Genomic DNA, 17,776 nt, shown 5'->3' with positions numbered 1-17,776 from the left:
ATCTACACCTTCGGCCGAGTGTTGAGTGATCCCCCGCGAGGTATGTGAACTTGTATATAAATGGAATTTTAATAAGGCATGCTATGCCCGAATAAGTAATTTATCTTATGAAACGTTCAAAATAAATCATAACGAATAGGATTGTAAATAAATAAAAATAAAACTTACAAGGACCTTGGATTCCCGACACTCTAGGACAAGCTAAAAACTTTCTCTTCTACCTATTCCATTTGGGAGTGTAAGCCACATTTAAAGAGTTTTGCTTGAGGACAAGCAAAAGTTCAAGTGTGGGGTATTTGATGTGTGTAAAATGCAACATATAAATCACATCAATTAAGGCATAAAACTAACCCTTTTTAAGTGCTAATGTTGGAAAAAGAGTGTTTTTGTCTTTCTTTTGTATTTTCAGGATGAAATGAGCTCAAAATCACAAAAGAAGCAAAAAGACAACTAATTCTAGCATAAATACAAGAAAAGGAATAAAAATAGACTGCCCGGACCCTCAACCGCACCCCCTCAAGGCAAAGAAGAGAAAACAGAAGACTGAACACGCCCCGTGTCAAGCGAACACGGGGCCGTGCCCAAGAAGCAGCAGAAAAGACAAACTAGTAGAAGCTTCCATTGCCCACCACGGGGCCGTGTCCAGCGGGCACGGGGGCGTGGTGAAAGTACAGCAGGCGCATTAATTGTAATTGCGAATTACAATTAATGAAGAGAGAGAGTGTCAGACGGGCACGGGGGCGTGTCCAGCGGACACGGGGCCGTGCCCAGCCTTCTGTTCAGCCTATAAATAGGGGTGCTTGGTTTCATTTCATCTCATCCCTTGGCACACCACCTCTCTCACACTTCATCCACCACCCACCACCACCATAACACCATCATCCACCACCATCATCCATTGTCCATCATAGAGTGTGTGAGTCGTCTCGGGATCCAAGATTGATCGTAAGAGTTCTTGACAATCAAGGCCATGTTTGCCTAAGTCTCTTACATCACTTGGTGAAGACAAGTGTTTAGTATAATACTTTTTATTTTTAATCTTTTGCACTTTTTATTTGGTTTTGTATTAATGACTTTAATAACTAGTTACTTATGTTGAAGGTGATCTTTCCTTATCGTTTGTCCGTGGTGTCTTGGCGTTATTTTACTGTCTATATAAAATAAAAGATTTTCACCATTCATATCTCCACGGTCTATATGGAGGTATGTTGGCTACCTGGTCGGGGGTTAAGGGAACGGTTTGGTAAGGGTCTTGCCCTTGTTCAGCGTTTAGAGGTCCTGCTTGGGACCTGGGTCAAATTTAGTAGGATCTCCTTCAATGTCCATAGGTATTGGATGGCGGGGATCCAAACTCTTTGACCCCCTCATAAGTTAACTACTATTAATACTATAACCCGGCTATTTAGGACTGTATCCCTGCTGACTCAGACTACTTAGCCGAGGGTAACGTCACCGCCGAAAGCGGGGCCTACCACAATTTGCATTAATAACTTAATTCATTATCTTTCAATAATCCGACCCTTTAGGATTGTATCATTGCTGACTCAAACTACTGGGTTGAGGGTAACGTCGCCTTCAAAAGAGGGGCCTACTACAATAACTAAGATAATCTCTTAAACAAGTGCAAAAGTGCGAAAATAATCAAAGGTTATACTAACACACGTGTCGGATCCAAGTGATTCATCTTGTCTATCTGTTTTTATTTTATTTTATTTTTCAGCATTTAGTTAGTTTTTATTTTTCTTAGTTTAAAACATTTGTTTTCTCACTTTTTGATTTGATTAGACGTTGAGGATAAACCGGTATTAAAAGCTCTTGTGTCCTTGGACGACCTCGGTATCTTACCAAAACTATACTACGTCCACGATGGGTGCACTTGCCCATATGTGTGTTTAGTGTTAGTGAATATCGTGTTTTATAAATTTAAAACTTGGCTAAAAGTGTAAAAAGGGCTTAAATATACATATAAAATATAACACACTTCACGCACATCAATATGTTTAAAAAAAATAGGATTAAAGTTTTTTAAACTATAATTTTGAGCGTCTACAACAACTTCTTTAATTAGTAGTCAGCATTTAAATATTCAAATTAAAACTCGCATGCAAAGTCGGAGTTCTTTAAGTTCTTACAACTCAATGGGGTAAGAAAGTATACGTTTAAAAAATAGGATTAAAGTTTTTTAAACTAAAATTTTGAGTGTCTACAACAACCTCTTTAATTAGTAGTCCACGTTTAAATATACAAATTAAAACTCGCATAAAAAGTCGGAGTTCACTAAGTTCTCACAACTCAATGGGGCAATAAAGTATACGTTTAAAAAATAGGACTAAAGTTTTTTAACTTTAATTTTGAGTGTCTGCAACAATCTCTGTAATTAGTAATCGACATTTAAATATTCAAAATAAAACTCACGGTTTTCTCTTAATCCAAAATGATGTAAAATAAAAAAACAACCCATGTAAAATGCATTTAACCATATCCGGAATATGAAAAGTTATTTGATATACATTTATATTAGTTATAAATAATTATAAATTATATTTGAAATATATATTATATTATATTATATTTTGTGTATAAAAAATTAATATGTAATATTATTATTAAAAGTGAGGAGGCACCAGAGAGTGACACGTGTACAAAAAGATTTTTGTTTATTAGTATAGGAAGATGATGTCCGTTGTTGTACTAAGACCATGGGTATGGATTACAACTGGCAAAACGGACGGGTTAGATCGGGTCAGGTCATGGGTTAAAATGGGTTTGGGTCAATAAAAAAGGATTATTTTGGGTCGGGTTGAAAAGAATTCGAGTCAAAACGGGTTCGGGTTGTAACGAGTTCGGGTTAGAACAGATTTCGGGTCGGATATGGTCAGAATAATAATTCTAGTTATCTACCACAAATGCATATTGAATATTTTAATAATATATAGATAAAATCAAATGGTTTCAATCAACAACAAACCCTTGTTTCTATGTTAAAAAAATTGTTCCCCTCTCTACTGTTAAAAAAATGTTACTCTCTTTACTCAATTCTCCTCTAAACTCAGAAGAAAGAGTTTTCATTTTCAGATCAGAGGTTTCTTACCTTCACTTTAACGTATCAAAGGTTTCTATTTAGCGAATCAAAGATGTGGACGATGGTGTTAGACAGAGGTGTGAATGACGTTGGATGACGGAGGCGTGAACGATAGTCGTAGACAGGGCGACTACAAGGCGGTAGGCAGAGCTGTACACAACAACGGTGAGTACAGTGGTTGTTGTGGTGTTTAATGGTTGTTGACTGATGTTGTCATGGCAGTGATGGTTGGTGTCTGGTTATGGTGGTGGGTAAGGTTGGTGATGGTTACGGTGGTGGGGATCGTTGCGGTGGTGACTAAAATAGGCGGTGCCGTCTTGATTTAAACCAGTAAGCTATTTTTCCACCACCCATCTTGACCCGTAAGCAAATCATTCTACGACCCATTCTGACCCGTGGAATTTTTCTTTCCTCTAAAATTCAACCCATGCTAACCCATTCATGAACTTTTAATTGCCCAATATAACCCAATATGCTTAAAATAAAAATGGCCCATATCAACCCAAAACTAGGTATAAGGGTTTGCTTTGTCGGGCCTAGTATGCGGGGAAGGTTCAGGGAGGGCTGAGGTGGCATGAACCCTAACGGGGAACATAACCCCCCCCCCCTCACCCTACCCCCCAATTCAATACCGTTGCCTACGAGAAATCCCCCGTCCTCTGTGACAATGAGTTTGTGGATTTTCAGATTCAGAATATCCCAACCGTTGGCAAACGGCTAGTTTATAAAAAAATCATTTTTTAATTTTAAACCTATATATACCCACACTTATTATACAAAAAACTCTTAACCTTCTCCGTATACAATCCTCTCCTCCAAATTTTATTTTGTATCTTGTTAAAATTTCGTAGCCATGGGTTCATCATCATCTGAGGAAAACGCTGTAAACTTTTATGTTAACGTGATAATATATTATGTTACTTAATTTTAAGAGTGTTCACTAAAATTTGTAAAATTTATATTTCAAACGTTATTAAAGGTGCACATGTTCCTTTGGTGGGTGACTATTTTGATTAAACGGGAGAACAAGTTAGGTGTTGATTTCGAATGAGTCGGCGATTGTTCCTATGTATTACCAATGATTTGGCTAATTGTGATGAGTTTTTCCCATTACGATATGATGCTAGATGGATAAGGGGTTTTACTATATTACAAAAATGCACATCTTCACTTCGTCAAATTGCATATGGCACTACTGTGATTCACGGGTTAAATATTTAAAAAGTTCTGCTAGAATGAGTCGGGATTGATTCAGTCACACCCCAATATTTCCACATAACCTGGTGGGCCCGGTGGGGAGTATCGTGACGTAGTTGATGTCATCATAGACAATTAAACACAGTTATAGCACAGCGGAAGGCTTGGAAGGAAATTACTTTACAAACCGAATGTTCAAAGTACAAAAATAATAATTATACAGACTGTTGTAGAAATGGATCCACAGGCGGATCTTAAATAAAATACAAAACGATGTTTATCAGACTTTAAGGTATCTTAAGGACTTGCAAGATCCTCTATTAGACACCAATGTCACACCCCGATATTTCCACATAACCCGGTGGGGAGCATAGTGACGTAGTTGATATCATCATAGACAATTAAACACAGTTATAGCACAGCGGAAGGCTTGGAAGGAAATTACCATTACAAGTCGAATGTTCAAAGTTCAAAAATAATAATTATACAGACGATTGTAGAAATGGATCCACAGGCGGATCTTAAATAAAATACAAAACGATGTTTATCAGACTTTAAGGTATCTTAAGGACTTGCAAGATCCTCTATTAGACACCAAGTAGCTCCTAGCCTAATTGCGTGTAGTACCTGTCACTTAGTCTTTTGAAAATACGTCAGTTTACACTGGTAAATACAATTAACTGACACATTTGAAAAATGTTTCGAAAATTGGTTTAGGTGCACAAGGCATGAAAATCTTTTATAACTTGGAACAATTAAAATTTTAATCTTGTATACAGTTTTACATGTTTGTCATACATATGGGGCCCAGTATAGAAACCGAGACATGATTAACCGACACACCACTTTTATAAACCCACAAAGGAGTTATCCCCAACCTTGTGGGTATATTCTTAGCATATGCATCTGTCATGTGTATGCCTACACCCCGTGCTTAGGTCGTGGCCATTTGCAATTAAATGAGCCGAGGATATCCAGGACACGGTCACATTAACCCCCAATGTTTATGTTATCAAACAATATGGATTAAAACGGGTTATGCGGATTTGTTAGTCACAATCCGACCAAGTGATCCCATACCCGACTAAGCGGTAATAATTTACCGTATCCCAAGCCCATATAAGAGAAAATAAGTTAAAAGTATTTACCTGAGTTATAACTTTGATTTTAAAGCAAGAGTTAACTACTCAGCCGTATAATTTACTTAGACTCGCGAAGGTAGCTTTTACTCGGGCTTCCTAGTCTGGAATGAAGGTTATATTAACCTATTAGAATGCTAACGGGTCTTATTTAAGTCATAGACTTAGACCGGTTAGTTTAAAGAACGATTTACGGTATAATACGCTAGATTAAGCGATGACCGGAATGGAATGTTATTTAGACCCAACATTCTGCATTAACGGGTAACCGGATGAGTCATATACAAGTTCCATATGTTATTATGCTTAAAATATGTTATGATAACAGTAGGATATGAACATGTATGCCCATATAGATTTTAAAATCAAATTAAGCCCCGTAAGGGCATTTTGGTAATTTTATGATTTATAAAATGAGCTTGCAAGTAATCTGATGTCAAGGTCATAAACATTCTGTAAAAATATTTAATTTATGTTATATTAACAGTAGGATATCAAACATATGTGTGGTTTATAATTTATGGCCAAACTATGCACCGTAGGGGCATTTTGGTCATTTCACACATAGTTTTAAGGACTTATTTGGGATTCTGAGTTCATGACTTGTACCTACTGTAAAAAAATTTGAAATGGTTTATAAAATCAGTAGGTAACAAGTCTTGGGTGCTAAATGTGGTTTAAAACCATACTATGCACCTAATTAGCGTAAATGTCGGTAAATGACGATAATTTTGATGTTTATGTAATTGTGATATTATGACCAGCTTTGAATGGTCGAAATATTTTTATTTTTCATAACATATTAGTAGCAAAAAGGTTTTGCATGTTTATTATGTTTAAAACCTATTTTAAATGCAAAAAGGGTATTATTGTCATTTAAAACTTTGTACAAGAACTTGAAGTTAAAGTCAGTATATAATCTGACTTAACATCCCAATAATTCCTAAATATGTTATCACAACAGTAGGTAATGAGTTTTATGTCAAAATTATGTTTAAAACTTAATTTGCATGCAAAAGGGCATTTTAGTCCTTTTAAAAGCATGTTTTACGAATAATTATGTAAACTTAGTTTATGACCAGAATGTTAATGTCATAATATGCTAAACATGTTTACTAATCAGTACATGTTTCATTTGCATGCTCATTAATACTTAAAACCTTATTTTTATACAAAAGGGCATATTAGTCAATATTAAGCATAATAAAAGAATCAAGTAAATGAACTCAGATTACTATGTGACCATGTAATATAACCTCAGAGGGTTATACTATAACATAATATGGTCACAAAGGAACCTTAAAACATAAGGAAACTATGCTAATTCAGATCAGAACTGAAAGTCAAAGCAAAAGTCAAGCTTTTGCGACTTTCGTTTGCGAATCGACCTTAAACCTGGAATTGTCGGGTTGAACATGTTTATACATGTTCTAACAATATTTACCAAGTTATTAAAGTGATAAAACTCATTTTGTAACATCTACATTATTAGTTATGATTTTTTATGAAAACTGACCCGTTTGACTTTTTATGTTAATAACTTTGACCCGACAATTGACCAAGTAAATGTGGTAATTAGGAGGTGCCCTTTTGAGGGATTTTAATGTCACACCCCAACCGATGGCGGAATCATCGGGGCATGGCACTGAGCGAAACAGATTGTTCAAAGAAATTCCATAACAACGATTATTACCGAATAGTTTAAATATCACGTCCCATACCGTGACCCATAAGATAAATTTAGTTATTACAGACATAGATATTCTTCAAACAAAACATGTTCCGACAACTCAGATTTAAATACATAAATATAAATTGTCTTGGTTTCTAGACTCTTTCCTAGCCTCTATTTCACAGCAGGAGGAGCAAGTAAGCAACCTAAATACCTGTCACATACGTTAAAATAAAGTCAATACATAATGTAAAGGTGAGCATACAAGTTTGATAATAGCATATAGGGTTCGAATAATTTACGCATAACCAGCACGTACACAGAGGGAAATGATGCATGTTAATTATCGACATGGATCTATCGATACCAACGACTGCGGGTTGACTGTCCGAGACAGATCGCAATACATGATTACCACCGTAATCCATGCAAGTAATTGTCCTTAACAACCCCCGTGAGAACGGGTGCTGAGTCCAAACTATAGTACTACGTTGCTAAGGCAGGTAGACAGCATTCCACGTGTAAACATAACAACAAGCATACATTTAGTCACGTAATACATGCAATCGGTTAGCGTTCAAATAGTTTGAATAGTGTGTTCGATTGTGATTTTGATAAGTAACGTATGTAACACCCAAAAGTGCTTAAAGCAAAAAGGGATTCGAGTATACTCACAGTGATTGATTATGGATTGAAGGGAGCGCTGAGAGTAGGGTTAGCCTGAATAGTTCGATAGCATAATGATAAGTAACGCGGAAATGCAAACAGGTGTAAATGGATCGAATAGCCTAGTCGATCGAACAACATGTTCGATCAAACGGGCTATTCGTTTGGTTTGAAAGTTCGTTTGAACAGTCCTGTTCGATCGGCCGGTAGGCTCGATCGGCTGGACCATCCGAGTGGATTATTTCTTCCTCTGATGTGTTTGTGTATGATGGTTTGAACTTTTGAAGTTTTCATTGTAGCATTTGAGAACACTGAAGTGTTCTTACCCTTTCAGGTCGATCGATCGAACGGTCTGTTCGATCGGCCGGCTTATCCGATCGGTTATACACTTCGATAGTGGTTCCTCAGTTGGATGTCGCTCGATCGAACAGCATGCTCGATTGGGTGGCACTCCATACTACGAACGAGTTGTAAAATCGATTAAGTGCTGAAGCATAGTATCTCATGATCTGAAGAGTAATGTTTACCAATCGATTAGCATATTCGATCGAACATCACTTTGTCAATAGCGTACTTCATGAAGTTTGAAAAGTGTGGGACCATGTGCTAGCCGATCGGTTGGCCCGGTCGATCGGCTGGTGTGTCCGATCGGCTGGGCTGTTCGTTCGAATAGCCTAGCCGTTCGGCCAGCAATCCTGACCTGGTCGGCCTATCTTCCAATACTTGGCTGTTTGATTATTTGTTATGATTTCAAGGTATTTTGACAGCGAGTTAAACCATAGAACGTGGGTTCTTACTTGCTTCACCGGTTCGGACAGGAATCACCCAAGTCCGGCCGGTGAACTGTTCGGAACGGTAGTTTGATGTTTAACCCGAAGTCGGTGAACCTTGTAGATAGAATCCGAATCTTGAACCACTCATCCACTAGAATGATTGGTGAGTTGACTCAAGCTCCGTTTCTACCGGTTTGAAGGCATTGAGTGTAAAAGAGTTGAAAGAAAGTCGGAAATCCGTCTTTCAATCTTTCACACTGTGAAATGTCTAGATCTATGATAGATTTTAGTTTGTCTATGTGGAAATCGGTTAGATATAAGCTATTCATGGTTGAATGAGGCCAAAGTATGATGTTCTTCAAGAACACCATGATGACATCACCCAAGAACACTTAGATCTTGGTGATTTCATGGTTAGAAATCAAGTTTTGAAAGATAGAAAGGTGTAGAATCGTGTAATGATAAAAAACGTACAAGAATTAGAGTGAGAACTTACCGGAGTTGAGAGAAATCTGAGAAAAGGTGAAGAACAAGGCTGGTTCCGTCAGAGCTTTCCAAAAGTAGAAAGAGTGACAATGACAGGGCTATTTATAGGCCCCAAATGAGGAAAGTGTCAACCGATCGGCCAGGTCCTCTGATCGAATGGCCTGCCCGATCGAACAGCCTGTTCGATCGGCTAGCCTGTTCGATCAGGGGGTTTCCCGTTCGATCAGCAGCCCTTTTCGAGTGTTTCGCGACGATTTTCGATATTTCGATTTCGATGGACGATGATACAAATACGATAGAGTCCCTAGTCAAATTACTTTCAGTCCCAACTACTATATCTAACATACAATCATCTGTAATTTCGCCATTCGACGTCAGTTTTGATTGAGTTCGATTGAATTTCGAGTTTTGATTGATTCGATTTGAATACCACACATAACATAAAGTAAACACGCACAAGTAACACATAAGGCACACACACGTAAATATTACTACACCAGTTTCGCATAGTTCGAGTCTCGAGTTCGATTGATGAGTCGATTAGCTTGATTATTGATTGATTAACTTTATCGCATTGTTACTTCCTACTATTCAAAGTCGTAAATCGGTCGCATTGGTTAAACATTCGATCATTTTATTTAGACAACACTTACTCCACATAATACAAAAAAAAAGCAAAAAGAAACATTAACAGTCAAAGAAGTCAAAGTTGACTTGGACTTTGACTTTGACTTTGACATTCGAAAACGCGGGGTGTTACAATTAACACCTACCTAATTATGATCACGTAGCCATATTCGCCTCGAACAATGGCTGGACCGTTAAGGTCTAAACCGAAAGTCAAAGCCTTTTATCGAAACTTTGACTTTTGGCTTTTAAAAGCTTAAAAACCAAAGAGTAGAGGCTAGGGACACTTACAACAGGTCCTAGCTCGAAAACTTTAACTTAGGGGAGTCTCCTTGTGATCAGGAATCTCCAAGAAAGCCAAAGCAAGTAAGAAGAGAGTGAATTTTGAAATGAGAAAGGATTCAAGGCACACAAGGCCCCTATTTATACTTGTTCTTGACATCCTAAGACGAAGCCAGGTGTTGGGGAGGTGCCAAGATGCTCACAAGTGTCATAAGCTGATTAGAAAAAACCATCTACAAGCTCCTAGTTTCGATTGCATGAGTGTAAGAAGGTTTTGAGTGGTGAACAAGGCTGCAACATGCAGCTGTCAAATGTTTCTGCCCAGATACGTGTCTCGCGTGGCGCGAGAGAGAGCAGGGGGCGAGTTGCGGTCCGCAAGCACCCTTTGTTCCGGTAAAACAAGTTTAGAACTTGTCAATTTCAGTCCCTAGTCCTTTAAACTTATAATAACTTCCTTTCTAAGCACTATTGGTCCCTAGAGTTAAGTTGTAAGTATTTTTGGAAGTATAATCCAACGCCGTTAAGCTCCTGTTTCGTTAAAAAGGTCACTCAGAGGTATAATTAAACATGTTGACACTTTTAGCCCTTTTATTTATAAACTTTTGATTTATTTCTCAAACGATTTCGTAAATCCAACGTGTGGCTTATTAATGATTACGAATTTCGTAAATGGTCATTCAGAGGCACATGTTTTGCATAATGACGCTTTTAGTCCATTCACATACATCTTTCCACTGTTTGTCAACTTTAGTCCATCGTAGTCAACTTTTGACTTTATTAGGGTTTAGGACACGTATCTTAACATTATTGGACACGATTTTACGAGGTGTTACAGTTTCTATGAATTTTCCCGAGGTATCGTGAAGTTATATAGCAAGGTGTTACACAATTTTATTCGTTCCATGAAGAGAGACATGGATTTCCTTGCATGTTAGGAAGTACTGATTGTATGCATTGACCATGGCGTAATTTCCCTAATAGATGGAGAGGACACCCCTCTATAATACTAGAAACCGTTTGCTCACAAGATCTATGGAATTTGCATGTCTTTTATGGATTTGCGGGTTCAAACAACGATTTAAATGTTCTAGCAAGATCTGAGATTTTCGACAACATAATTCAAGGTACCGGCTCTGATTCTTCGTTTATGCTTAATGGGGTGTCATACTAGCACGGGTATTATTTAGCCGACGGAATATACCTAAGCTATGCGGCTATTGTTAAAACAATACCAGACCCCCCTGATGAAAAAAAAGAAAAAAATTCGCGAAGTGTCAAGAGTCGGCAAGAAAAGATGTTGAACCGTTGTTTGGTGTGTTAAAGTCACAATGACATAAAATATAACACCCGACACATGCATGGTCACCAAAAATATTGAGATGCGATGTGCATGCTTGTAAAATACTACATAACATGATTCTTGAAGACGAAGACCGAGCGATATGCGAATATGATCCGAATGACATTGACGAGAATGTTGAGCCGGTTGACGAGAGGCAACAAGAATCAAATAAGTATGCGCTACACAATGCAACAATGCATGGGAACCCTTGTGCATATTTAATCGACTATATATGGAGTAACTTCCGTGTCAATCTCGTTGATGACAAGTAGTGGTGTTCGTAGGTTTAGGCAAAATTTATTTTATGCTCTGAGTATGTAATTTGAGATTAAAATTTGTTTTCTTTATTTGTAATTTTCTTAAAGTTTTATGAAATGTCTATTTTTCTTAAAAACTTTTCTTATTTATTATTATTATTTTAACAATTTCAACGAAAAAATGTTATTTATAAATAAAATACATTATATAAAAATATAAAAAAATTGGAAGGGGGAAGATGGAGAACCACACCCCTAATTAAGTGAGGGAATGATGTTGAGGTTGAAGAGCGGTGATGTGATGCTGAGGTGAATAAGAAACAAAAGAAGGAAGGAAAAACCACACCGCATAGCCTAAGTCATTAACTTAAAACCGAACAACTTTGTGCAAAAAGAGTACTTATGTTGATCAGCTTATGAGACTAAGGGGTATGAGGACCATGGTTGGGTCATGATTTGCCACGTAGGACGATTATTCATGCGTTACACCACCCTCTCATTAAATCATAGTGGTTCGCGTGAGTTCAACCATTACCCTCCCATTTGATAATTTTAAGACAAAAATAAATTAAAAAAATAAAGGGAATAGCGGTTTGGGTCATGACCACATACTTAGGGTAGTAGTTTTGCATGGTAGACTAGAGGTGGATGAGATAACACCTATATGAAGGGTTATAATGGTAAAAAGAGTCATTTATTCTAGTATACATTTTTAAATTAATACGTGATAAACGTATCAAACTATTTCTGAATACAAACAATAATCTTGTTAATAACTCTTATAATATAATGATATTTCAAATCCCTTTTCTCTTTTTTATCACCTATCTTGTTTTTATATCATTTGTCTTGTGAGTTGACCTTACAACGAGTACAACATTTTCCTAATTAAGTGGTGTCTAGTTCTCATTCGTTATTGGACTAATTATCTAATAATAAAATGATGAAATACTTGGTTTTAAATAATCATTTCAAATCAACCTTCATTGACACCTGAATTTTTCATTGTTAGAAATTAAAAATCACTCATGTTTTCATAAAATGTATAATGCAAGTTTGGACACATGATTATTTGTATCCAAACATCTTCATGTGACAGATGTGTAAGTTTAGTATGTCCATAATGTAACAAAAAGAAAATTAATACACTACTAAAAGACTACTACTATTCCTATTAAAATTTCCTACATATTTCCTACGAACGAAAATGCCGACACTTTTCTCACGAAATTCCGACGAACAAGAAAGGGTCTTAGTTTTGTGATCAAAAAGGCGACAGAAAAGCCACAAATTGTTATGCGTAGGAAAAGTGTCAGAAATTTCCCATGGATTTCCGACGGAAGTCGTTTTCTTTTAGCTATTAGTCGGAAATTCGTAGGAATCGGTATGCGTAAGAAATGTGTCGGAAATTAACGTGGGTAACTTCAGTTACCCACGAATTTCCTACGAAAATTGACATCGAGATAGCGTCAGTTTTCTAGTAGTGATAGAAACCAGCAGTTACAAACAAGAAATAATGTTGGCAGTAAGAAATCATCGACATCCAAAGAGGTCGTTCATTACAATGGCAAATATCATCATTCTCCAACAACAACAATGCTTATAATCAAACTACTTCATTATTCCTCACAAACACCACCCAGGATCTCACAACAAACAACATGTTATGCCTGTCAAAAAATGTGATGAGCACGAAGAAGCTCCGAACACCCTCGGAAGTCGTTCGAAAGACTCGATCCCTTCTTCTTTACTCCAAGAACTCTCTTGATGTCGGCTCGCAGGTTCTTCTTAAAATCATGTTGCGGATTTATCTTTAAATAAATGAGAAGGTTAGGCCTGTAAAGAAACCAAACGTTCATGAACTGTTCAACGGGAAGTTCGTTATCTAAATAAACGAACGAACATGAGAATTTTTTTTTTCATTTACTAGATTTTTTTTTTCATTTAACTAGACAAACGAACATTAACACATGTTTTGTTCGTTCATTTGTGTTCGTAAACGTCCGTTTATATTCGCTCATATATGTTCGTAAATACCTAAGTAGTTATATTTATATAAATATAAACATTAAACGGGATTTTTAACAACTTATATAAAATAACTACTCAGTAATTAGGCTTCCTAGTAATATAAATGGGTTTTCTAATTGAACTTATCGTAATTAATCACTAATTTATATGAAAAAAACTACTTTATGTTGTTTATGTTTGATCAGTTATGTTCATTTGTGTTCTTTATGTTTATTAAGTTATGTTTGTATAAATGTGTTTGTTTATGTTCGCTTAGGTTTGTGAACTGTCTGATTAGGTTTTAAACGAACAAGAACACACTCATTTTCTTAATAAACAAACATAAACAAAAAATGTTTCGGTTATATGTTCGTGTTCATATTCGGTTAAAGTTAAATGAACGAACATGAACATGCTCATATTCGTGTACGTTCGGTTCGTTTACAGGCCTGGAGAAGATGCATAAATGGTTTTAATAAAAGTGTTGTGTTATGTTATGTTTAGTCTACAGAACTGAGCTCATTAATAAGGGAACTAAAGTTGATTCTTTACGGAGATGATTACTCTGAGCCTTCTACCGAAGCCTGTGCACAATTAACTGTGGAGTTCTTTAAAGAAGACACGTTACGTCTACTCATTATCTTTCTTCCCAAGTTGAACTTGGAGGTCGGTATATATTCAAATGCTATAATCTTTGTTTCAGTGGCTAGATTTTGTGATTTGGGTTCAATCGATGGTTATAGGCCCGTAAAGATGCCACACAAGTCGTTGCGAGTCTGCAAAGGCAACCTTTGCCATCACGCTTCGAGGTTTCGAGATATTTGGAAGCTAATCTTGATCTTTTAGACATTCTCATATCAGGGTATACATTTTACATATGATAATAGTAGCAATCTGTTAATTACAGTGTGATTAACTAATATTTAAACAACAGGTATGAGGATCCTCAATTGGCTCTTCATTATGGTAGGATGTTGAAGGAGTGCCTACGTCATCAAATTGTTGCAAGGTAGGTAGAAAAACTCATCTTTTACCCTAGTTTACTTATTATTATCTAATTTATCATTTATTATCTTTAAGTTTGTTTGTTAGTAATTACTCACTAATTTGAATCTAATTTTAATAAAAAACTTCAACTAATACACATGATATTTTCTTATTTAAAATTTTAACTAATGTCACATGACATTTTTTCTTTAAATCATTAATAATATTATTTAATTAATATCTAATTCTAATTAATGATTAAAAATAATATTAAGCTATTAATAAATTCAAGATTGATTATTAAAAAATACTTAAAATATTATTAAAAGAATACTTTAACTTTTTCTAACGAGAGTTATCTATAATTTTAAAACATATGATTTTAATACTTTTTAAAATGAATAATTATGCTTAAGTGTTTTCATATTATCTATAATTTTTACATTCCACATATTAGTTCTAGTTTTCGATTGGGGAGGGTTATCTTGAGAACGCTAAATACTGCGAGAACCGTGAGAATGAATGAAAAAACCAATCAAAACCAAGTTTTTTAATACAAATCTCATTGTAATTAAGATACAACATCAAAAAAAGAATTTACAACATCAAATAATTCATTTCTTCTTTCAAAATCACTATTTTTAGATTTTTTACACATGTGTAAATATAACAGATTTACACATGTGTAAATGGCAAACTTACACATGTGTAAATTTTCTTTATTTACGAATTCACGTAAATTTAAACGTGTAAATTAAATTTCTAACATTGTATTCGAATAATAATGATAAGTGTAGAAAAAATTTTTGAATTTAAATTGTTTTTGACTAAGTTCTTGCGGTTTTTTCATTTGTTCTCACGGTTCTCACAATATTTAGCGTTCTCATTTAAACCTTCCCCTATTCTTGTATTTCACAACAATTTATGCTTAAGGCGAATATTATGAACTACTCAGTAATATTGTGAGAACCGTGGGAACGAATGAGAAAACCAATCAAAACTATTTTTTAATACAAAACTCATTGTAATTAAAATACAACATCAAAAAATAAATTTACAACATCAAATAATTCATTTCTCATCTCAAAGTCACTCCTATTAGATTTTTTACATATGTGTAAATATAACAAATTTACACATGTGTAAATGGCAAACTTACACATGTGTCAATTTTCTTTATTTGCGAATACACGTAAATTTAAATGTGTAAAATTAATTTCTAACTATGTATTCGAATAATAATGATAACTGTAAAAAAATTGAATTTGAATTGTTTTTGACCAAGTTTCCGCGGTCTTTTGATTCGTTCTCACGATTCTCACAATATTTAGCGTTCTCATTCTTATACACACACAACCCATGTAATATGCGGGTCTATAACCTAGCATTGTAATAGTTATTTACGTTCTATCATGTCATTAGTTTAGCTTTTCATTATTCTTTTAATTGTAATTTCCATGTATAAATGAAACAGTGGCGGATCCAGGGTCGGATTCCACTGGGTTCCTTTTGGTAGTTTTTCACTAATTTTCATTATTTTTTCCCAAATCATACAAGATTTACACTAATTTTTTTCATTTCCTTCAAATCGAATGGGTTCCTGGGAACCCATGGAACCATGCTAAATCCGCCCTGAAATGAAATATACACAAAATTATTCACTAGTACAAATTTTTTGTTCTTTTGAATTCTTTCATGATCATGTTCTATGGGATTTACTATAATTCTTCATGTTTGCTTTGCAGTTACTTACTAGAACCGAATCAACTCAAGAAACTTTTTGGTTACATACAACATCCAAGTTTTGATATTGCTGCAGATGCAGCAGATGCATTCAAGGTTGGTTATTTCTTGATAAGATCATGAATTTATGTTACAAATTATCTTGAAGAACAACATGTTTATGTACTGACAGTCTTTTTATGATTGGTGACAGGATCTTTTGACTAGACATAAGTCTACTGTGTCTGAATCCTTGTCCAAAAACTATTGTTGGGTAGACATCCGTTATGTTACTTTATTTTACCGGTTTTTATGTTGGCTTCTGTATTTAATGTTCCTTGTGATATACGCGTTTTGCTAGTTTTTCACTGAAATGAACGAAAAGCTACTGAAATCTGAAAACTACATCACCAGAAGACAAGCTGTTAAGGTATGATAATTTGAGACTAGATCACTATGTAGTAGTTAGTGACATTAAAATGTTGATATTCAAATAACGTGCGGTTTCTTCTTTGCTTTCATGGTTCAGCTACTCGGATGCATATTGCTTGATCGTTCGAATTCTTGTGTTATGACGCGATATGTGAGCTCAAAAGATAACCTGATAATTCTAATGAATCTTCTAAGGGTAATGATGCTTTCTATTATAGTTACCATTATTTTGCATATAGAAACTGGCCTAAATGTTGATATGAAGTGGACATTATTGATGCAGGATCAAAGTAAGAATATCCAGATAGATGCTTTTCATGTGTTTAAGGTATTTCCAGAAATATGATACTCAACTAATTTATATCTAGCTATATACATATTTTGTTTGGTTAAAATCACGAAAATAGCCATTTGAAAAGCTTTTCAAATATATATAGCATTCTACAACTACAAATGACTACACGAAAGTATTATAACATGTCACATGGACTTACATATCATAAGTTGTGGCACGCTTTTTGAACTGAAAAAAGCGAAAGTAGTAACGACCATCTAATGAACCAATATGATTTTGACACATAAGCTCCATTTTTTTTATTTATTTATTTTTTTTGCTTCAGGCGACACTATCTAACCTCTAACCTAGTCAAGTAATTTTAAAAGTTCCTAAATATTGCTAGCCAATTTCGTGATTTTCCCTTTTTATTTGTCTTTCGATTGCTGACGTTTGTTACCATTTTTGGCAGCTATTTGTAGCAAATGAAAATAAGCCTCCTGAAATAGTGAGCATACTTGTTACAAACCGAAGCAAGCTTCTACGTTTACTTAGCGCTTTCGTCTATACAGGTAGCCAAATTAATTTCTCATTTCTATTAATATCATTTTTATATGATTAAGATGATTATAAAATGTTAATTTGGGTTTGTATGTCTTTTTGTAGACGATGAAGTGTTTGAGACAGACAAAATTCAGGTGGTAAATAAACTTGTTGTGCTGGAGCTTCAAGACTAAGAGACACATTATTCTAAATTTTTATGAAATCATGTACGAGTATGAAGGATAATATTCATAAAATGTGAAACCTAACTAACAACTTCTACAA

General features: G+C 35.2%; 1 protein-coding gene across 1 annotated transcript; it reads left to right on the top strand.

Moving 5' to 3' along the window:
• The first annotated feature begins 13,186 nt into the window (after positions 1-13,186).
• On the top strand, positions 13,187-17,776 carry LOC110924046 (putative MO25-like protein At5g47540). The gene is made up of 11 exons (XM_035979712.1): positions 13,187-13,304; positions 14,038-14,199; positions 14,277-14,395; positions 14,468-14,542; positions 16,266-16,359; positions 16,457-16,516; positions 16,604-16,672; positions 16,772-16,870; positions 16,958-17,002; positions 17,421-17,520; positions 17,615-17,776. The coding sequence occupies exons 1-11, from the start codon at positions 13,209-13,211 to the stop codon at positions 17,683-17,685; spliced, it is 990 nt and encodes a 329-aa protein (XP_035835605.1). The 5' UTR covers positions 13,187-13,208; the 3' UTR covers positions 17,686-17,776.

This window comes from Helianthus annuus, chromosome 11 (assembly GCF_002127325.2).
Source record: "Helianthus annuus cultivar XRQ/B chromosome 11, HanXRQr2.0-SUNRISE, whole genome shotgun sequence".
Taxonomy (NCBI): domain Eukaryota; kingdom Viridiplantae; phylum Streptophyta; class Magnoliopsida; order Asterales; family Asteraceae; genus Helianthus; species Helianthus annuus.
This window is presented reverse-complemented; position numbering and strand designations above follow the sequence as displayed.